This window comes from Lampetra planeri, chromosome 61 (genome assembly GCF_965212315.1).
Source record: "Lampetra planeri chromosome 61, kcLamPlan1.2.h2, whole genome shotgun sequence".
NCBI classification, from domain to species: Eukaryota; Metazoa; Chordata; class Hyperoartia; order Petromyzontiformes; family Petromyzontidae; genus Lampetra; species Lampetra planeri.
This window is the reverse complement of record NC_136167.1, coordinates 1,565,200-1,589,633: the sequence shown is the minus strand read 5'-3', so window position 1 is coordinate 1,589,633 and position 24,434 is coordinate 1,565,200. Positions and strand designations below refer to the sequence as shown.

The 24,434-nt window shown below is 56.7% G+C and overlaps 1 protein-coding gene across 1 annotated transcript in view; it reads right to left on the bottom strand.

Moving 5' to 3' along the window:
• LOC144736522 (uncharacterized) overlaps window positions 1-23,702 on the bottom strand; it is a 29,524-nt gene extending 5,822 nt beyond the window's left edge. Inside the window, exons 1-5 of the mRNA XM_078619070.1 lie at window positions 22,423-23,702; window positions 10,558-10,779; window positions 7,828-7,952; window positions 3,444-3,563; window positions 1,249-1,356 (exon numbers count right to left, since the gene is read on the bottom strand). Of these exons, the coding sequence (XP_078475196.1) occupies window positions 1,249-1,356; window positions 3,444-3,563; window positions 7,828-7,952; window positions 10,558-10,779; window positions 22,423-23,600 (1,753 nt within the window). The 5' untranslated portion in view covers window positions 23,601-23,702. The remainder of the gene's footprint in view (window positions 1-1,248; window positions 1,357-3,443; window positions 3,564-7,827; window positions 7,953-10,557; window positions 10,780-22,422) is intronic.
• Window positions 23,703-24,434: the final 732 nt, after the last annotated feature.

Sequence of the window (24,434 nt, the reverse complement as noted above, 5' to 3'; positions counted from 1 at the left end):
CAAACTCGCGCCTCTGGAACCGCTGTTTGTGTTTTAGATTCGTCGTCCGTCCACCGCACCTCCAATTAGCGCGGTTGGCTAAGTACGGCGCGAAAGAAGTTCAACATACAGGGGTGTGCTGTAGCTGTAGCTGTGTGTAGCTGTAGCTGTGTGTAGCTGTGTGTAGCTGTGTGTAGCTGTAGCTGTGTGTAGCTGTGTGTAGCTGTAACTGTGTGTAGCTGTGTGTAGCTGTAGCTGTGTTTAGCTGTAGCTGTGTGTAGCTGTAGCTGTGTGTAGCTGTAGCTGTGTGTAGCTGTAGCTGTGTGTAGCTGTGTGTAGCTGTGTGTAGCTGTAGCTGTGTGTAGCTGTGTGTAGCTGTAGCTGTGTGTAGCTGTGTGTAGCTGTAGCTGTGTGTAGCTGTGTGTAGCTGTAACTGTGTGTAGCTGTGTGTAGCTGTAGCTGTGTGTAGCTGTAGCTGTGTGTAGCTGTGTGTAGCTGTAACTGTGTGTAGCTGTGTGTAGCTGTAGCTGTGTGTAGCTGTAGCTGTGTGTAGCTGTAGCTGTGTGTAGCTGTGTGTAGCTGTAGCTGTGTGTAGCTGTAGCTGTGTGTAGCTGTAGCTGTGTGTAGCTGTGTGTAGCTGTAGCTGTGTGTAGCTGTGTGTAGCTGTGTGTAGCTGTAGCTGTGTGTAGCTGTAACTGTGTGTAGCTGTGTGTAGCTGTAGCTGTGTGTAGCTGTAACTATGTGTAGCTGTGTGTAGCTGTAGCTGTGTGTAGCTGTAGCTGTGTGTAGCTGTAGTTGTGTGTAGCTGTGTGTAGCTGTAGCTGTGTGTAGCTGTGTGTAGCTGTAGCTGTGTGTAGCTGTAGCTGTGTGTAGCTGTGTGTAGCTGTGTGTAGCTGTAGCTGTGTGTAGCTGTGTGTAGCTGTAGCTGTGTGTAGCTGTGTGTAGCTGTGTGTAGCTGTAGCTGTGTGTAGCTGTAGCTGTGTGTAGCTGTAGTTGTGTGTAGCTGTGTGTAGCTGTAGCTGTGTGTAGCTGTGTGTAGCTGTAGCTGTGTGTAGCTGTAGCTGTGTGTAGCTGTGTGTAGCTGTGTGTAGCTGTAGCTGTGTGTAGCTGTAGCTGTGTGTAGCTGTGTGTAGCTGTAGCTGTGTGTAGCTGTGTGTAGCTGTAGCTGTGTGTAGCTGTAGCTGTGTGTAGCTGTGTGTAGCTGTAGCTGTGTGTAGCTGTAGCTGTGTAGCTGTGTGTAGCTGTAGCTGTGTGTAGCTGTAGCTGTACCGCTGTCCTGCTGGTAGGCGTTGGTGAGAGGGACGACGCGAGGGAGGGGAAGGGACTCGATGATCTTGTTGTAGTCGAGGATTCGCTCCATCACCTTGCTGTCTCCAGCTGCAACCACCACAACCACAACCACCACAACCATCAACCACAACCACCACCACAATCACCACAACCACCACCATCAACACCACAACCACCATCAACCACAATCAACCACAATCAACACCACCACCATCAACACCACCACCATCAACACCACCACCACAATCACTATCAACCACAATCAACACCATCACCACCACCAACACCACCACCAACACCACCACCATCAACACCACCACCACAATCACCATCAACCACAATCAACACCACCACCACCACCGTCAACCACCACGACCACAATCACCACCATCAATTACCACAACCACCACCACCAACCACCACGACCATCAACAACCACCACAACAGGTGAGGAGGCAGTAGCAGGAGCAGCAGAGTCTCACAGGTGAGGGCAGCAGCATCAGCAGAGTCTCACAGGTGAGGGCAGCAGCATCAGCAGAGTCTCACAGGTGAGAGGGCAGCAGCAGCAGAGTCTCACAGGTGAGGGGGCAGTAGCAGCATCAGCTCACAGGTGAGGGGGCAGTAGCAGCAGCAGCAGAGTCTCACAGGTTAGAGGGCAGCAGCAGCAGCAGAGTCTCACAGGTGAGAGGGGCAGCAACAGCAGAGTCTCACAGGTGAGGGCAGCAGCATCAGCAGAGTCTCACAGGTGAGAGGGGCAGCAGCAGCAGAGTCTCACAGGTGAGAGGGGCAGCATCAGCAGAGTCTCACAGGTGAGGGCAGCAGCATCAGCAGAGTCTCACAGGTGAGGGGGCAGTAGCAGCAGCAGAGTCTCACAGGTGAGGGCAGCAGCATCAGCAGAGTCTCACAGGTGAGGGCAGCAGCATCAGCAGAGTCTCACAGGTGAGGGGGCAGTAGCATCAGCAGAGTCTCACAGGTGAGGGCAGCAGCATCAGCAGAGTCTCACAGGTGAGGGGGCAGTAGCAGCAGCAGAGTCTCACAGGTGAGGGCAGCAGCATCAGCAGAGTCTCACAGGTGAGGGCAGCAGCATCAGCAGAGTCTCACAGGTGAGAGGGGCAGCAACAGCAGAGTCTCACAGGTGAGGGCAGCAGCATCAGCAGAGTCTCACAGGTGAGGGCAGCAGCATCAGCAGAGTCTCACAGGTGAGGGCAGCAGCATCAGCAGAGTCTCACAGGTGAGGGCAGCAGCATCAGCAGAGTCTCACAGGTGAGGGCAGCAGCATCAGCAGAGTCTCACAGGTGAGGGCAGCAGCATCAGCAGAGTCTCACAGGTGAGGGGGCAGTAGCAGCAGCAGAGTCTCACAGGTGAGGGCAGCAGCATCAGCAGAGTCTCACAGGTGAGGGCAGCAGCAGCAGAGTCTCACAGGTGAGGGCAGCAGCATCAGCAGAGTCTCACAGGTGAGGGCAGCAGCATCAGCAGAGTCTCACAGGTGAGGGCAGCAGCATCAGCAGAGTCTCACAGGTGAGGGCAGCAGCATCAGCAGAGTCTCACAGGTGAGAGGGGCAGCAACAGCAGAGTCTCACAGGTGAGGGCAGCAGCATCAGCAGAGTCTCACAGGTGAGGGCAGCAGCATCAGCAGAGTCTCACAGGTGAGGGCAGCAGCATCAGCAGAGTCTCACAGGTGAGGGCAGCAGCATCAGCAGAGTCTCACAGGTGAGGGGGCAGTAGCAGCAGCATCAGCAGTAGCAGCATCATCATCAGCATCAGCATCATCATCATGAGCATCATCATCATGAGCATCATCATCAGCGTCATCTCACAGGTGAGGGGGCAGCAGCAGCATCAGCAGCAGCGTCTCACAGGTGAGAGCAGCAGCAGCAGCATCATCATGAGCAGCGTCATCATCATCGTCAGCGTCTCACAGGTGAGGGGGCAGTAGCAGCAGCATCATCAGCAGCATCATCATGAGCGTCGTCTCACAGGTGAGGGGGCAGCAGCATCAGCATCAGCAGCATCATCATGAGCATCATCATCATGAGCGTCATAGTGAGCGTCATCTCACAGGTGAGAGCATCAGCAGCAGCATCATCATCATGAGCGTCAGCGTCTCACAGGTGAGAGCATCATCATCAGCAGCAGCGTCATCATCATGAGCGTCATCGTCAGCGTGGTCTCACAGGTGAGGTGCGAGGTGACGAAGAGGAAGGAGGTGCCGAAGAAGGTGAAGGCGACGGCCACGGCCCCCTTGGTCTTGATCTGGGAGACGGCGCGCGTCGTCACCGTGGCGTGCTCCACCTCTACAAAGACAAAGGTCCCCCGCGTAGCCTCGACGCGCCGCCGGGGCGAGTGCCTGCGGAGGCCGGCGCCGTCTCGCCGCCAGGGCTGAACGACGAATCGATTTCAAGTCGAAATCGGGATTTGAAACGATGCGGTGAGCGAATTGCAAAGGCTGCGATTTTTTTGCGATTTGAAAAGTCCTATTACTTTTTCGATTTAAAGCTTTCGTGACTGCAGGGATTCATCTTCTTGGTTCTTTCGGTAAAGTCACGTAGAAGGGAAGTAATAAACTAATAAAAATAAAACATAATAAAATTATACAATTCTCACGACGTTTCGGCCACAACTCAAGCAGCCGTCCTCAGGTGAAGAACAGGACTGTCGGAAAGACGTCGTGAGAATTGTATTTTATAATGTTTATTTTTATTATTTTATTATTTCCCTTCTACGTGACTTTACCGAAAGAACCAAGAAGATGAATCCCTGCAGTCACGAAAGCTTTAAATCGAAACTCAACACTCGCTTTAACGCCGTGGAGAACAGGCAGAGTGCGGACTCCACTCACTCGCTCACGCTCGCACTCTGCAGAACGGGGGGAGGAGACGCACACTCCAAATATACAACATGCATCGTCGGGGTTCGGGTTCGAACCCACCGGTACCCTTACGTGCCAGGCTGGGGGAGACGTAACATCTCTCAAAAGCGCCGTCTCAAACCGCAACGTGAAAGTGCATCCTTCACAGAGCCAGGCGACCCCCCTGAATATTGGATCGTTCCACACTTGCATTGTTTTGTTCGTTTTCAAATCAGGGCTGTCGGAAAGACAGCGTCTGAATGAACACCGCCAAGCTTGGCAGCGTATATTTAAGCTGGGTTAGGGGGGGAAGAGCGCCTTGACAAAGGAATTTGCATATCAACTTTCTTATTGGAATTGTTAAAAAATATATATTAGTATAACTTTATTTATTTAACTTAACAATTGTTCTTTATTTGATTGTTCTATTTCAATACAAAACATTTAAATAAATGCATGTTGGAAGCAATTCATATCTTTTAAGTTCTCATACTTGCATTAGAATGTATATAGAGCAGTTCATATTGTGATGGTATCACGTGGTAATGCTCCATCGCATGTTTTAAATCTATTACACAGTGACTATTGAACTGAAGCCTGACTTAAAAAAATGTAATCGCAAATCAAATCGCAATATCCGTCAGAAAAATCGCTGACGACTTTTTTTTGACGCACGAGCACCGTGTACTCGTTTGAGGCCGAGTCGACCTAGGGGAGGCCCAGGTTCAGGTAATCGTCAGCGGTGTCGGTGGCCGTGAGCGGGAATTCCAAGTGAGGTTGCCGGGTTCTTAGCGCGGCGCGCTAACCGCTGCAGGCGCGTGTTAACAGGCACGCACGCGCTAACACACACTGCACACGCGATAATCACAACGAACTTAGTTTACACCATTGGAACCTCATTTGTCAGTAAAAAATGATAATTGTTTTTTTACTCTTTTATTTGGCAATAAAACTGACATCTTTTTTAAATCATATATCATATTTTTTACTGGCAAAGCAGGTTCCAATGGTGTAAATGCTTAACCCCGAGCTCTCACACTCTGATGGTGCATTGTCTTTGAGTTGTGCGCCTTTTGGCGTCATCTGGTCCAACACCATGTGAGACTAGGCTCTAAGGAAAGCTGTCTCGGGTGTGGACCAATCAACTTCAAGGACAGTGCATATATTATCAGAGTTATGTTTTTTGTTTGCATTACGACCGCAGGTATTGTGATCTATGCAAACATGACTCCTTGTAAAAAAGGTGTCAGTAATGTTGCCAGATAAAAGGGTAAAATAACAATTATCATAACTTAATTGAACCTGCCCACAAATGGTCGCTCAACGGAGTGGCTCGTCATCGCCACGTGGACATTTCTAGCAGGGGCCAAATCCTCTCAACGCGTGTCGATGTCGATTCTAAATGTGGAGGAGAAAACCGGAGGAACCGGAGAAAAATCCCCGAGACCACGGGGAGAGAGACACGCAAACTCCACATATACAGCAGCAGCAGGCGTCAGGGTCGGGATCGAACCCACGACCTCCTGTACACCAGGCGAGGTAGAGAACATCTCCTAGCCACCGTGATGATGATGAGAGAGAGACACACAAACTCCAAATATACAGCTGCAGGCGTCAGGGTCGGGATCGAACCCGCGACCTCCTGTACACCAGGCGAGGTAGTTAACATCTCCTAGCCACCCTGATGATGATGATGAGAGAGAGAGAGACACGCAAACTCCAAATATACAGCAGCAGGCGTCAGGGTCGGGATCGAACCCACGACCTCCTGCACACCAGGCGAGGTAGTCAACATCTCCTAGCCCGACACACACACATGCGCGAACACGCATGTAAACAAAACACACACAAGCGCACGATGAACAACAACAACAACAACCGCCATTCGCACTAAGTGGCGGTGACGTCACCACGACGCTTGTGCCAGGCCAAGTGCACCTTGAGGCTACCACGTGAAGTGTCGAACGCCCGCTGGTAGGAGGTCACGGGGCAGACCCAGCAGGTGCCACGGGTCGACTGACCGAGATGACCGAGATGACTGGCTGATGCACCACCTGTGCCCCTACTGTACCAGTAGGGGGCACAGTAGGGGGCACGTTGAACACACACGCGTGAACACACGCGTGAACAAACACGCGCACACACGCGTGAACACACACGTGAACACACACGTGAACACACGCGTAAACACACACGCGCGCACACGCGTGAACACACACGTGCACGCACGCGTGAACAAACACATGCACGCACGCGTGAACACACACGTGCACGCACGCGTGAACAAACACGCGCACACACGCGTGAACACACGCGTGAACAAACACGCGCACACACGCGTGACCACACACGCGCACACACGCGTGAACACACGCGTGAACACACACGTGCGCGCACGCGTGAACACACACGTGCATGCACGCGTGAACACACACGCGCGCGCACGCGTGAACACACACGCGCACACACGCGCACACACGCGTGAACACACACGTGCGCGCACGCGTGAACACACACGTGCACGCACGCGTGAACACACACGTGAACACACGCGTGAACACACGCGCGCACACGCGTGAACACACGCGCGCACGCGCGTGAACACACACGTGCGCGCACGTCTGAACACACACGTGCGCGCACGCGTGAACACACACGTGCACGCACGCGTGAACACACACGCACACACACGCGTGAACACACACGCACACACACGCGTGAACACACACGCGCACGCACGCGTGAACACACACGCACACGCACGCGTGAACACACACGCACACACACGCGTGAACACACACGCACGCACACGCGTGAACACACACGTGCACGCACGCGTGAACACACACGCACACACACGCGTGAACACGCACACACACGCGTGAACACACACGCGCGCACAAGCGTGAACACACACGCGCGCGCACATGCGTGAACACACACGCGCGCACAAGCGTGAACACACACGCACACACACGCGTGAACACACACGCACGCACGCGCGTGAACACACACGCACGCACACGCGTGAACACACACGCACACACAAGCGTGAACACACACGCACACACACGCGTGAACACACACGCACGCACACGCGTGAACACGCACACACACGCGTGAACACACACGCACGCACAAGCGTGAACACACACGCGCGCACAAGCGTGAACACACACGCGCGCACAAGCGTGAACACACACGCACACACACGCGTGAACACACACGCACACACACGCGTGAACACACACGCGCGCACATGCGTGAACACACACGCACACACACGCGTGAACACACGCACACACACGCGTGAACACACACGCACACACACGCGTGAACACACGCGCGCGCACATGCGTGAACACACACGCACACACACGCGTGAACACACACGCGCGCACAAGCGTGAACACACACGCGCGCGCACATGCGTGAACACACACGCACACACACGCGTGAACACACACGCGCGCACAAGCGTGAACACACACGCGCGCGCACATGCGTGAACACACACGCACACACACGCGTGAACACACACGCGCGCACAAGCGTGAACACACACGCGCGCGCACATGCGTGAACACACACGCACACACACGCGTGAACACACACGCACACACACGCGTGAACAAACATGCGCACGCACATGCGTGAACACACACGCACACACACGCGTGAACAAACACGCACACGCACGCGGCGGTCACCTGAGCAGAACCAGATGAGGTCTCGGCGCAGCAGCACGGCGAGGTGCAGCACGCCGTGCACCGCCGAGTAGAGCAGCACGTGGGACGGGCCCAGCGTCTCCTGCAGGCGCACCTCCCACTCACGCCTGACGCGCGCACACACACACGCACACACGCACACACACACACGCACACACGCACACGCACACACACGCACACACACAGGCACACACACACGCACACACACGCACACACACAGGCACACACACACACACACACACGCACACACGCACACACACACACGCACACACGCACACGCACACACACGCACACACACAGGCACACACACACGCACACACACGCGCACACACACGCGCACACACGCACACACACAGGCACACACACACGCACACACGCACACGCACAGGCACACGCACACACACACGCACGCACACACACGCACACACACAGGCACACACACAGGCACACACACACGCGCACACACACAGGCACACGCACACGCACACACACAGGCACAGGCACACGCACACACACGCACACACGCACACACACAGGCACACACGCACACACACAGGCACACACACACGCACACACACAGGCACACACACACGCACACACACAGGCACAGGCACACGCACACACACGCACACACGCACACACACAGGCACACACACAGGCACACGCACACACACGCACAGGCACGCACGCACAACGACGTGTAGCCTCAACAGACTGTAGGGGCAAGTGCTGTTAGCGAGCAGCACCTATGAAGGCCGGCACGGCACACGAGGGGGTGGGTGGCGAGCACCACACCCAGCCGCCTTTGTCTCCCCAGTGGCGATGGTTACACACCGCACCAGGTACTCATTTGAGGCTGAGTCGACCTAGGGGAGGGCCAGGACCGGTTCAGATAATCGTCACCGGTATTGGCCGTGAGCGGGAATCGAACTCGGGTCGCCAGGTTCGTAGCGCGGCGCGCTAACCGCTACCCCACCGCTCACACACAGGCGCTGCGGCCGTCTGGAACGCTCTTCCTTCCGATATTATGAAGCCACTGGAGCCGTGCACTTTTCAATCATCATCATCATCTAGATTGACAAACTCATTTCTTTAGAACTGATTGTCGTGTTTAGTTTGTTGTCCTTTCCCCCCGCACCTCCAATTAGGCGCCGCTAAGCCTCTCCTAAGTAGGCTGAACGCCAATCGCCGCTCGTGCGCTCTGAGATTCGCCGGTGAACGGGACCCCATAGCGGTCAACCCATCACGGTTTACCCCGCATTCTCATGCAGCCGTTTTCAATGCGGGAAAAATCTTATTTTTGTCTATTTGTTTGTGTTCCTCTCACGCGATGGGACTCTGTAGGATGAACGTTGAGATATATAAGAGGCACGGGGTGACCAATAAGGTCTGAATTGGTTTGTGATAAGGTAGGGGTACTGATAAGGGGTTGACAGGTATGGGACCCCCAACACCCCGACTCGGGGGACGGGAAAGGGTTAAGTAAGTTAATTTCTTTTCTTTGGGTCTCTCCGTAAAGTCACTGGTAGATGGTTCAAAGATGACGACGATCGCTCGTGTTGCGATCGAAACGCCGTCGTTTTTTGTTATTTTCTTCGAACCATCCACGTGACTTTACCGGCTTTACCGAAAGACCCCAAAAAGAAAATGAATTCCTGCAGTCACGAAAGCTTTAAGTCGAGATTTAAGTTAATTCACTTCATCTTCTTGGTTCTTTCGGTAAAGTCACGTAGAAGGGAAGTAATAAAATAATAAAAATAAAACACAATAAAATAATTATCACGACGGCTGCTTGCGTTGTGGCCGAAACGTCGTGAGAATTATTTTATCGTGTTTTATTTTTATTATTTTATTACTTCCCTTCTACGTGACTTTACCGAAAGAACCAAGAAGATGAATCCCTGCAGTCACGAAAGCTTTAAATCGAAATTTTATTATGTTTTATTTTTATTATTTTATCACTTCCCTTCTACGTGACTTTACCGAAAGAACCAAGAAGATGAATCCCTGCAGTCACGAAAGCTTTAAATCGAAATTTAATTGACTTCACTTGCCCAAATCCCGGCCGCGAGACTTACAACCTGGTCAGGCAATGCACAGAGCGTCAAGCTCAGCGTGGTTACTGACGGAGACTCGCAATGAAAACGTCACATTCCGGATGCGTTCTCCGACGGCAGGGCCGACCTGCACTGCCATCTTGTGCAAGTTAACGTCTCTCGTGGCCCACGATGCCCGGAGCAAAGTTGTTATAAAACTCGGGGGGAGGGGGGGGGGCAAAAAGTTGGAACGAGCGCTTGCGCCAGGCTAGGTGCACTTTGACGGGCGGTGGTGGGGGTGTGGCAGAGGTCGCAACCGGGTACCCGATACCGTACCCTACCCGATACCCGACTGTTTGCGACCCTGGTGCGGCCGGGTACGGGTAGGCCGTGAGTCACTGGTGAGTCACCGTTTGTCACTCATTTCCCAACGTCTTGTCTCTTCTCACAATTCAAGTTCCTAGAATCAACCCACCCGCGCCTGCAACGTGGCTTCATCCCAGAGGTCGCAATCGGGTACCCGATACCCGTGTACGGCCGGGTACGGGTACGGGTAGGGTACGGGTACGGCCGGGTACCCGTTTGCGACCCTGGTGCGGCCGGGTACGGGTACGGCTAAGGAATCAAAACCCGTTTGCGACCTCTGGTGTGTGCGTGGTGTGTGTGCGGTACGCACCGGTCCGGAGCGGCCTCCTGCACGCCCACCACGTACGCGTCCTGCAGGAAGGGCGCCTCGGCGGGCAGCAGGAAGTCGTCGAGGCTGGCGGGCAGCGAGCGCCGGCCCTGCATGTTCCATGTGCCCACGAAGAGGCGCAGCCGCCGCTGCGGCAGGTGCCGCTCCAGCTCGTCGGCGCCCAGCAGAGAGCCGCCCGCCAGCAGCGAGCCGTCCAGGAAGCTCCTGCAGGGGCAGGCCGCGTGTGCGGAGACCACCGCCGTTACCATCGAGGCCGCCACAATTGTCATCAACCCCGCCACCGTTATCATCAACCCCGCCACCGTTACCATCAACACCACAATTGCCATCAACCCCGCCACCGTTACCATCAACACCACCGTTACCATCAACACCGCCGTTACCATCGAGGCCGACGCCGCCGTTACCATCAACACCACAATTACCATCAACCCCGCCGCCGTTACCATCAACACCGCCGTTACCATCAACACCACAATTACCATTAACACCACAATTACCATCAACACCACCGTTACCATCAACACCACAATTACCATCAACCCCGCCGCCGTTACCATCAACACCGCCGTTACCATCAACACCACAATTACCATCAACCCCACCACCGTTACCATCAACACCACCTCCAACATTATCTACACCACCACCACAGACAACCGCCATTCACCACGAAGCGGCGGTGACATCACCACGGCACTTGTGCCAGGCTACGTGCACTTTGAGGCCACGGGAAGTGTTGAAGTCTCGCTGTTAGATGACGGAGCAGACCCAGGCTCCATGAGTTGACCAACTGAGATGATTAGCAGATGCACCAGCTGTGCTTCCCACTGTGCCAACTCGCTGCGTTTTAGCCACCCGGTGCTCTGCTCATTGTTGCGAGCATCGCTCCTCCGCCCTCCGTTGTTGCTGGATGGCGACTGCCTCCAACTGCCCAGTAGCAGCGTCCTTCACGAGCCTCTTCCACAGAGGCCGATCGTGACACCGCTGGTACCAGCCATCGGCAAGTCCGCTCAGCTCCACATCCTCCCGTACCGCTTCAAACCATCACTTCTCCAGCCCGTGCAGCGCCCGTTTAGCCCTCTCTATCCGGCCAAACAAAAGCTACTTGGGCATGCGGTGGGTGGGTTGGCAGCCGTGCCTGCCGGAGGAGCTCACAGATAGGACAGTGCCCAGATCTTTCAAGGAATTTTGAGCTCCTCACACAATCCAGTCCGATTAATCCTAGGACGGATCATAGGCAGGACAGCCTACATGTTTCAAACAGATGCAGATGTTCCATTAGAGGGCTCCACGTTTTGCAAGCATAGAGAAGGGAGGGCATTACCGTGGCCGAGAAGACCCGAAGATTCCTGTGGAGAAATTGGCCGGGTAGCTTCCACACAGCATTACGTGGCTGATTTAAAAAAAAAACAATGCCGTTTGATTCAGATTGAGACCTCTGCTGCCAAAGCGGAACTGCTCATAATTCCTCTCCTGCTGATCTCAAGGAGAATAAACCATCATCACACGAACTCCGGTCATCCTCGCAGCAGCGGTGGCTTTTGGCTACCCATCAGTTGCACTTATGCAGCCTTCTGGAACGGTCTTCTATCCGATATTAGGAAGCCACTGCAGCTACGCACTTTTAAATCATCGAGATTGAAAACTCATTTCTCTAGAACTGCTTTTTGTTTCGATTTAAAGCTTTCGTGACTGCAAGGATTCATCTTCTTGGTTCTTTCGGTAAAGTCACGTAAAAGGGAAGTAATAAAATAATAAAAATAAAACAATAAAATACAATTCTCACGACGTTTCGGCCACCTTCAGACGCTGTCTTTCCGACAGACCTGTTCTTCACCTGAGGACGGCTGCTTGCGTTGGTGGCCGAAACGTCGTGAGAATTATTTTATAATGTTTTATTTTTATTATTTCATCATTTCCATTCTACGTGACTTTACCGAAAGAACCACGAAGAACTGCTTTTTGTGTTTGGCGTCCTTCCCCCGCACCTCCGATTATCACGAACAGCTACGTACAGCAGTGCGAAACAAGCTCATCATACAAGCATTTCTAAGCACACTGCCCAGGTACAGAAACGACTTCACTCTCTGCACAACCGCCCCATCCATCACTCATGGGGAGCTGAGGGTGGTGGAGTGTTTGACGACAGAAATCATCTAGATTGAAAACTCAGGATGCTTTGTTCTCTGCGGGGCTAACGGTAAGGCCCCATCTCTTCGTCGCACGCTCCAGCTTCAGCAGTGAAGTTTCCAACGCCTCCTCTGAGTGAGCAGCAATCACCGGATCATCAGCGCACGTAGCACGGTTGACCAATAAGGGAGACATCGTTTGGCCACACTCGGGCATCGATCAGCCTCCCGTTGTATCTGTAGCAGATGGAAAGTCCTCCGGTACAGCCACGGAAAGCTTCTCGAACCTGGGTTGCTGGGTTCGTAGCGCAGCGCGCAAACTGCTGCGCGACTGCTCGCCAAAACAACAATGTAAAGACAAAGATCCCCCGTATATCCTTGACAAGTCTGTTGGGGCAAGTGCCGTTAGCGTAGAGCAGCACCTATGAAGGCCGGCACGGGTGCACGAGAAGGTGGGTGGCCAGCACCACGCCCGGCCGCCTTTGTCTCCCTAGTAGTGATGTTTACACACCGCACCAGGTACTCATTTGAGGCTGAGTCGACCTACGGGAGGCCCAGGACCGGGTCAGATAATCGTCACCGGTGTTGGCCGTGAGCAGGAATCGAACTTGGGTCACTGGGTTTGTAGCGCAGTGTAGCGCTAACCGCTGCACCACCGCTCACCACCAACACTAATACACACGACACAAAAACAAAGATCCCCGTGTAGCCTTAACAGACTGTTGGGGCAAGTGCTGTTAGCGAGCACCTGTGAAGGCCGGCACGGCACACGAGGGGGTGGGTGGCCAGCACCACGCCCGACCGCCTTTGTCTCCACAGTGGCGATGTTTACAGATCGCACCAGGTACTCATTTGAGGCTGAGTCGACCTAGGGGAGGACCGGGACCCGTTCAGATAATCGTCACTGGTGGTGTTGGCCATGAGCGGGAATCAAACCCGGGTCGCCAGGTTCAGAGCGCGATAACCACTACACTACCGCTCCCCCATACACAAACACACACACAGACACATAGACCCACTGACAGACACACAGGCATACAGAGACACTGACACACTCGCAGACAGAGAGACACGATGACAGACATTCACAGACATTCACAGTCACACTTACCAACACACTCACATGCACATGACAGCCACACACACGGATCGACTCACAGACACACGCGCACAGAAAGAACGACATTCACAGACACAACTGAGAGAATTCTAGATTTGAAGCTTTCGTGACTGCAAGGATTCATACTCGTAGGTTTTTTCGATAAACCTAAGAGTACAACTGAGAGACACACTGACAGACACACTGGCAGACACACCGACAGACACACTGACAGGCACATTGATTAGACACAGACACACTGACATACACACTGGTAGACACACTGATAGACACACAGACACACTGACATACACACTGGTAGACACAGACACATTGACACACTGACAGACACACTGATAGACACACTGACAGACACACTGACAGACACACTGGTAGACACAGTGATAAGACACGTAAACACACAGACACACTGATAGACACACTGACACACTGATAGACACACTGATAGACACACTGACACACTGATAGACACACTGACAGACACACTGATACACTGACACACTGACAGACACACAGACACACTGACACACTGACACTCGGACACACCGACACACAGACACACTGATAGACACACTGACACACTCACAGACACACTGACAGACACACTGACAGACACATAGACACACTGATAGACACACTGACACACTGACAGACACACTGACACACTGATAGACACACAGACAGACACACTGATAGACACACTGACAGACATACAGACACACAGACACACTGACAAACACACTGATAGACACACTGACAGACATACAGACACACAGACACACTGATAGACACACTGACACACTCACAGACACACTGACAGACACACTGACAGACACATAGACACACTGATAGACACACTGACACTGACAGACACACAGACAGACACACTGATAGACACACTAACAGACATACAGACACACAGACACTGACAGACACATTGATAGACACACTGACAGACATACAGACACACAGACACACTGACAGACACACTGATAGACACACTGACAGACACACTGACAGACACACAGACACACAGACACACTGATAGACACACAGACACACTGGTAGACACACCGACACACTGATAGACACACAGACACACTGACACACTGATAGACACACAGACACACCGACACACTGACAGACACACAGACACACTGACACACTGATAGACACACCGACACACTGATAGACACACAGACACACTGACACACTGATAGACACACAGACACACTGATAGACACATAGACACACTGACACACTGATAGACACACAGATACACAGACACACTGACAGACACACAGACACACTGACACACTGATAGACACACAGACACACCGACACACTGATAGACACAGACACACTGACAGACACACAGACACACTGACAGACACACAGACACACTGACACACTGATAGACACAGACACACTGACAGACACACAGACACACTGACACACTGATAGACACACAGACACACTGACACACTGATAGACACACAGACACACTGACACACTGACAGACACAGACACACTGACACACAGACACACACACTGCCACTCGGACGCGCTGTAGTTACATGGTGTCTCTGGTCGGAGCGGCTGCTGAGCCCGAGTGGCTGGCGGTCGCCATGGCACAGACGCCACATCACCCCCCCTCCCTCTCTCACCCCTCCCTCCCTCCCTCCATCCTCCCTCTTTCTCCCTCCCTCCCTCTCTCACCCCTCCCTCCCTCCCTCCTCCTCCCTCCCTCTTTCTCCCTCCCTCCCTCCCTCTCTAACCCCTCCCTCCCTCCCTCCTCCTCCCTCCCTCTTTCTCCCTCCCTCCCTCTCTCACTCCTCCTCCCTCCATCCTCCCTCTGCCCCTCCCTCCCTCTCACCCCTCCCTCTCACGCCTCCCTCCACCCATCATCCCCGCATCTCTCTCTAGCAATTCTCTCTCGTCCCTCTCCTTAAACCCACTCCGTCACCACAGCGCAGATCACAACGACTCACTCGCTCACCGCACAGGACGACTGCCCCCCCCCCAACTGCCCAGTAGCGTCCTTCACGAGCCTCCTCCAACTCCTCCACCTCCTCCTCCACCTCCTCCACAGAGGCCCATCCTGACACCGCCGGTCACCGGCAAGTCCACTCAGCTCCACACCAGAGGTCGCAAACGGGTTTTGATTCCTTACCCGTACCCGTACCCGGCCGCACCAGGGTCGCAAACGGGTACCCGTACCCTACCCGATACTCGGCTACCCGTACCCGGCCGGGTATCGGGTAGGGTACGGGTATCGGGTACCCGGTTGCGACCTCTGGGATGAAGCCATGTTTCAGGCGTGGGTGGGTTGATTCTAGGAACTTTAATTGTGAGAAGAGACAAGACGTTGGGAAATGAGTGACAAACGGTGACTCACCAGTGACTCACGGCCTACCCGTACCCGGCCGCACCAGGGTCGCAAACGGGTACCCGTACCCGTACCCGGCCGGGTATCGGGTAGCCGGGTATCGGGTAGGGTACGGGTATCGGGTACCCGGTTGCGACCTCTGCTCCACATCCTCCTGTAACCGCATCAGCTCCGTGTCTCCTCCAGCCCCCAGCGTGCCCATTCACCCACCTCTACCCGGTCAAGCGGCGGCTGGGCACGTGGGCTACACGACCCAGTCACCTGTCGGGAGGAGCTCAACGATGGGGATTGTGAGCAGATCTCTTAAGGCCCTGTGAGCTCCTGGCACAAGTCAGTCCGATTTACCGCAGGACGGATCGTAGGCAGGCCGGCCACTCGCTCACCGCAGTGGCGAGATGTTAACTACCTCGCCTGGTGCACAGGAGGTCGTGGGTTTGATCCCGACCCTGACGCCTGCTGCTGTATATTTGGAGTTTGCGTGTCTCTCTCTCATCATCATGGTGGCTAGGAGATGTTAACTACCTCGCCTGGTGTACAGGAGGTCGTGGGTTCGATCCCGACCCTGACGCCTGCTCCTGTATATATTTGGAGTTTGCGTGTCTCTCTCTCTCTCATCATCATCACGGTGGCTAGGAGATGTTGACTACCTCGCCTGGTGTACAGGAGGTCGTGGGTTCGATCCCGAAACTGACACCTGCTGCTGTATATTTGGAGTTTGCGTGTCTCTCTCTCTCTCATCATCATCACGGTGGCTAGGAGATGTTGACTACCTCGCCTGGTGTACAGGAGGTCGTGGGTTCGATCCCGACCCTGACGCCTGCTCCTGTATATATTTGGAGTTTGCGTGTCTCTCTCTCTCTCATCATCATCACGGTGGCTAGGAGATGTTGACTACCTCGCCTGGTGTACAGGAGGTCGTGGGTTCGATCCCGAAACTGACACCTGCTGCTGTATATTTGGAGTTTGCGTGTCTCTCTCTCTCTCTCATCATCATCATGGTGGCTAGGAGATGTTGACTACCTCGCCTGGTGTACAGGAGGTCGTGGGTGCGATCCCGACCCTGACGCCTGCTCCTGTATATTTGGAGTTTGTGTGTCGCTCTCTCTCTCATCATCATGGTGGCTAGGAGATGTTAACTACCTCGCCTGGTATTTCTAAAAGAACCACTTCCACCCCCGCCCCCCTCTCTCCCTGACCATCGCCATCGTTGTCGTCAACGTCCCGTGGACTTCACTACGGTGCCACCATTAAAGGTCATTCGAGGTAATTTTTGTTCGCGATTAATCTCTTAAGGTTGTTTTTTGTTCGCGCGGGGTACTGCGCTGTGGATATTTCTCAAGTTTACTGAATGCGTGGGATGCGCAGTTGGGCGTCAATGGGAGTGTTAACCGAGGCCACAGAACCTAACCCCCTATTTTCCGCAAGCCTTTAGCCTTGTCAACCACGGTTCTTCCAACTACGGGGGTTTTCAAAAACCTAACCCCCTATTTTCCACGATCCTTTAGCCTTGTTAACCACGGTTCTTCCAACCACAGGGTTTTCAGGAACCTAACCCCCTCTTTTCCACGATCCTTTAGGTCTTAAATTTCGATTTAAAGCTTTCGTGACTGCAGGGATTCATCTTCTTGGTTCTTTCGGTAAAGTCACGTAGAATGGAAATAATAAAATAAAACATTATAAGATAATTCTCATTTTATTATTTACATTCTACGTGACTTTACCTTTAGGTCTTGCCAAGCACGGTTCTTCCAACCACAGGGTTCATCAGGAACCTAACCCCCTATTTTACACGAACCTAACCCCATATTTTCGACGATCCTTTAGCCTTGCCAAGCATAGTTTTGCCAACCACGGGGATTTTCAGGAACCTAAGCCGCTACTTTCCACGATCCTTTAGCCTTGTCAACCACGGTTCTTCCAACCACAGGGTCTTCAGGAACCTAACCCCTATTTTCCACGAGGCTTTAGTCGTGCCAAACACGGTTCTGCCAACCAAAGGGGGTTTTCAGGAACCTGACCCCCGCGGTTTGCGACAGATTTCTGTACGACACGACCTCTCTCTCCCTTCTCAACCCACCCCCTGTATATCTCCTCCGTCTCTCTCCTACCTCCCCATAATCCCTCTCCCTCCTCCCTCTCTAATCTCACCCCCCGCCCCCTCCCCATCTATACTCTCCTCCTCGATCCCCTTACATCACCACCCCCAGATCCCCTTACGGCCCAGGCAGGCCAGTAACCCGACCCAAGAACACCTGTACGTACGTGTGCGCGTGTGCGTGTTGAACTTCTTTCACACGGTACATAGCCAGCTGCGCTAATCGGAGGTGTGGGGGGCAGGACAACGAACTAAAACACAAGAAGCAGTTCCAATGAAATGAGTTGATCAATCGAGATGATGATGATGATGATTTACGAGCGCACAGCTCCACTGGCTTCGTAATGTCGGAAGGAAGAACGTTCCAGACGGCCTCTGAAGGGTATCCGAAAGCGAGTGATGGGCAGCCAAACGCCACTACAGCCTTCACTCAGCATTAACACACTGCAGCCTTCACTCAACATTAACAATTAACACACTGCAGCCTTCAGCATTAACACACTGCAGCCTTCACTCAACATTAACACACTGCAGCCTTCAGCATTAACACACTGCAGCCTTCACTCAGCATTAACACACTGCAGCCTTCACTCAACATTAACACACTGCACTGCAGACACACCCTCTATGCTGCACAAACTCCGACGCAATGAGGCTGCGTTGACCCAACCCTGACCCTGAGGACGATCCAACCCTGACCCCCGATCACGAACCGCACCGACCCTGGGCCCCGAGAACGACTTTCACAAGAACTGCGAATCCATCTCCCGACCCCAGTTTCCGACGCTGACCTGTGACGACGACCCCCCGACATCGTGACCTGAGCGTACAGCTCAAGTTGTGGGTGAGCCGCAGGACTTGCCGCTCACCCACGACCTCCCGCTCACCCACGCCTGACGCTCACCCACGACCTGACGCTCACCCACGACTGCCGCTCACCCACAACTGCCGCTCACCCACAACTGACGCTCACCCACGACCTCCCGCTCACCCACGACCTGACGCTCACCCACGACCTGACGCTCACCCACGACTGACACTCACCCACGACCTGACGCTCACCCACGCCTGACGCTCACCCACAACTGCCGCTCACCCACAACTGCCGCTCACCCACAACTGACGCTCACCCACGACCTCCCGCTCACCCACGACCTGACGCTCACCCACGACCTGACGCTCACCCACGACTGACACTCACCCACGACCTGACGCTCACCCACGACTGACGCTCACCCACGACTGACGCTCACCCACGACTGACACTCACCCACGACCTGACGCTCACCCACGACTGACGCTCACCCACGACTGACGCTCACCCACGACCTCCCGCTCACCCACGCCTGACGCTCACCCACGACCTGACGCTCACCCACAACTGACGCTCACCCACGACCTCCCGCTCACCCACGCCTGACGCTCACCCCACGACCTGCCGCTCACCCACAACTGACGCTCACCCACGACCTCCCGCTCACCCACGACCTGACGCTCACCCACGACCTGACGCTCACCCACGACTGACGCTCACCCACGACTGACGCTCACCCACAACTGCCGCTCACCCACGCCCTGACGCTCACCCACGACTGCCGCTCACCCACGACTGACGCTCACCCACGCCTGACGCTCACCCACAACTGACACTCACCCACGACCTGACGCTCACCCACGACTGTCGCTCACCCACGACCTGCCGCTCACCCACGACCTGCCGCTCACCCACGCCCTGACGCTCACCCACGACTGCCGCTCACCCACAACTGCCGCTCACCCACGACTGACGCTCACCCACAACTGACACTCACCCACGACCTGACGCTCACCCACGACTGTCGCTCACCCACGACCTGCCGCTCACCCACGACCTGCCGCTCACCCACGCCCTGACGCTCACCCACGACTGTCGCTCACCCACAACTGCCGCTCACCCACGCCCTGACGCTCACCCACGACTGTCGCTCACCCACGCCCTGACGCTCACCCACGCCCTGACGCTCACCCACGACCTGCCGCTCACCCACGACCTGCCGCTCACCCACGCCCTGACGCTCACCCACGACCTGATGCTCACCCACGACTGTCGCTCACCCACGCCCTGACGCTCACCCACGCCCTGACGCTCACCCACGACTGTCGCTCACCCACGCCCTGATGCTCACCCACCACCTGACGCTCACCCACGCCCTGACGCTCACCCACGACCTGCCGCTCACCCACGACCTGCCGCTCACCCACGACCTGCCGCTCACCCACGACTGTCGCTCACCCACGCCCTGATGCTCACCCACCACCTGACGCTCACCCACGCCCTGACGCTCACCCACGACCTGCCGCTCACCCACGACTGTCGCTCACCCACGCCCTGACGCTCACCCACAACTGACGCTCACCCACGACTGACGCTCACCCACGACCTGCCGCTCACCCACGCTTGACGCTCACCCACGACCTGACGCTCACCCACGACTGACGCTCACCCACGACTGTCGCTCACCCACGCCCTGACGCTCACCCACAACTGACGCTCACCCACGACTGACGCTCACCCACGACCTGCCGCTCACCCACGCTTGACGCTCACCCACGACTGCCGCTCACCCACAACTGCCGCTCACCCACGACTGACGCTCACCCACAACTGCCGCTCACCCACGCCCTGACGCTCACCCACGACTGCCGCTCACCCACGACTGACGCTCACCCACGCCCTGACGCTCACCCACGACTGCCGCTCACCCACGACTGACGCTCACCCACGACTGACGCTCACCCACAACTGACACTCACCCACGACCTGACGCTCACCCACGACTGTCGCTCACCCACGACCTGCCGCTCACCCACGACCTGCCGCTCACCCACGCCCTGACGCTCACCCACGACTGTCGCTCACCCACGCCCTGACGCTCACCCACGACCTGCCGCTCACCCACGCCCTGACGCTCACCCACGACTGTCGCTCACCCACAACTGCCGCTCACCCACGCCCTGACGCTCACCCACGACTGTCGCTCACCCACGCCCTGACGCTCACCCACGCCCTGACGCTCACCCACGACCTGCCGCTCACCCACGACCTGCCGCTCACCCACGCCCTGACGCTCACCCACGACCTGATGCTCACCCACGACTGTCGCTCACCCACGCCCTGACGCTCACCCACGCCCTGACGCTCACCCACGACTGTCGCTCACCCACGCCCTGATGCTCACCCACCACCTGACGCTCACCCACGCCCTGACGCTCACCCACGACCTGCCGCTCACCCACGACCTGCCGCTCACCCACGCCCTGACGCTCACCCACAACTGACGCTCACCCACGACTGACGCTCACCCACGACCTGCCGCTCACCCACGCTTGACGCTCACCCACGACCTGACGCTCACCCACGACTGACGCTCACCCACGACTGTCGCTCACCCACGCCCTGATGCTCACCCACCACCTGACGCTCACCCACGCCCTGACGCTCACCCACGACCTGCCGCTCACCCACGACCTGCCGCTCACCCACGACCTGCCGCTCACCCACGACTGACGCTCACCCACGACTGACGCTCACCCACGACCTGCCGCTCACCCACGCTTGACGCTCACCCACAACTGACGCTCACCCACGACTGACGCTCACCCACGACCTGACGCTCACCCACAACTGACGCTCACCACGACCTGCCGCTCACCCACGACTGACACTCACCCACGACTGACGCTCACCCACGACTGACGCTCACCCACGACTGACACTCACCCACGACTGACGCTCACCCACGACTGACGCTCACCCACGACCTGCCGCTCACCCACGACTGACACTCACCCACGACCCGCCGCTCACCCACGCCTGACGCTCACCCACGACCTGACGCTCACCCACAACTGACGCTCACCACGACCTGCCGCTCACCCACGACTGACACTCACCCACGACCTGACGCTCACCCACAACTGACGCTCACCACGACCTGCTGCTCACCCACGACTGACACTCACCCACGACTGACACTCACCCACGACTGACGCTCACCCACAACTGACGCTCACCCACAACTGACGCTCACCCACAACTGCCGCTCACCCACGACCTCCCGCTCACCCGCACCTGCTGCGTGCCCGCTGCGTGGGGATGGGTGGCAGCGCGCCGGGCGCCGCCGGGCTGCAAGGGAGCGAGGCGGGCGCCGCCCAGGCCCGGCTGCCACGCAGCTGAACCAGCAGCCGCGAGTCGGAGGCCACGCCGGCCCAGCGCGACGCCGTCGGGGGGGGGCCCGGCCCACGGGGGCCCGGCGGAGAGGCCGGCGTCGGCGTGGCGGCAAGCGGCGGCAGCGACTCGGCTTCGGCGTGGCAGCCCAGGCTCGGCCGGGAGTTGTGCCGACCGAGCCGGAAGACTCCATCCACCCCGGGCTCCGAGGCCAGGCATGACTCGGAGCCCCGGCGCGGCAGAACGCGGAGGCGCGATGCCGCCGCCACCATCACCCTCGCGCGGCCGAACGTGAGGCCCGGGACGGTCGGCGAGGCCGCGCAAACGCCGCCGTTGCTCGGGGCGGTGTTGTCGGTGTTGTCGGTGTTGCCGGTGGCGGTGGTGGCGGTGTTGGCGGTGTTGCCGGTGGTGGCGGTGGTGGTGGTGGTGGTGGTGGCGGAGGCCGCTGCGGCTCGCAGCTCGGCCATGGCGCGCAGCTTGCTGGCCACGCCGCGGGTCTTGCGCCGCCAGCTCCGGTTGGCAGCGTCCTCGGAATCGGAGGTGGCCCTTGCCGGCTTCGGCTCCAGCGGAGGCCGTGGGCAAAATCTCATCAGCGGGGCTGCCTGCTGCTGCTGCTGCTGCTGTGTGGTGCTGCTGTTCCTGCTGCTGTTGGTGCTGCTGTTCCTGCTGCTGTTGGTGCTGCTGTGTCTGCTGCTGCTGCTGCTGTTGTTGTTGTTGGTGCTGCTGTTGCTGCTGCTGTTGGTGCTGCTGTGTCTGCTGCTGTTGCTGCTGCTGCTGCTGTTGGTGCTGCTGTTCCTGCTGCTGCTGTTGGTGCTGCTTCTGCTGCTGCTGTTCCTGCTGTTCCTGCTGCTGCTGCTGCTGCTGTTCCTGCTGCTGCTGCTGCTGCTGTTCCTGCTGCTGCTCTTGGTGCTGCTGTTCCTGCTGTTCCTGCTGCTGCTCTTGGTGCTGCTGTTCCTGCTGTTCCTGCTGCTGCTGTTGGTGCTGCTGTTCCGGCTGTATCTGCTGCTGCTTATCTCGCTCCTCCTCTTCCTGCTGCTGCTGTTGCTGCCGCTGCACCGTGGAGCCCCGTGCAGGGAGGTCATCGCCACCCACGTCTCCTCCCCTCACCGCACCTCCGCTCGGCACGGCTTCCTGTATCTCGGCCGCATCCTCTTCCTTCCCCTCCTCGCTCACCGCGCTCCTCACCGCGCCGCCGTGCCCGCCGGCACCGCCGAGCCCGTCCCTCGGCGGGGCCGCCGGCATCTCCCCGCACGCCACGCCAGCGACGTCCGTATCCCCGGCGCCGCGGCGCGACCGTGCCGGGCGCTCGCCGGGAGGGAGCGGCCGGCACGCCGCCGTGTCGGCAAGGCTGCCGCCGTTACCGAGGGGGGCGGGGTCCTTGCCCGAGGCGTGCCGCGGCTCGCATTCCATCGCGGCGGCCCCCGGCTACGGTTACGGGAAATAACGCCGGCGGAGACGTCACCGGTCGGGCCGGGGCGGCTGGTGGAGCGGCGCCGTCGTGCGACGCGTGGGGGAACCGGGGCGGTGGGCGCCCGGTCTACGAGCGTCGTCCACGTCCACGTCCGTGCCCGGGCAGAGAGGCATGGCGATGAAGGGAGAAGCGCCACGCCTCGTCGGAGATCATCGTCACGGAGCGCGGAGCCCGAGAGGGAACGGGGAGGGGGGGGGGCGGAGGTGGGGGGGTCGTTGAACCTGTGGAGGAGTGGGGAGGGCAGGAGGAGTGGGGGGAGGAGGAGGGTTTCCCACCAGGCTCTAGATGAGTCGGTGTGTGTGTGTGTTAGTCTATCCGAGTCTACGTGCAAACGTGTGCGGCGTGTCTTTGATTCATAATTCATAATCAACGTTTTTGGGTTTAGGTCGCATTATTTATAAATGTGTCGTAACCTTCCACCACCCGACACGGCCAATCAATAAAA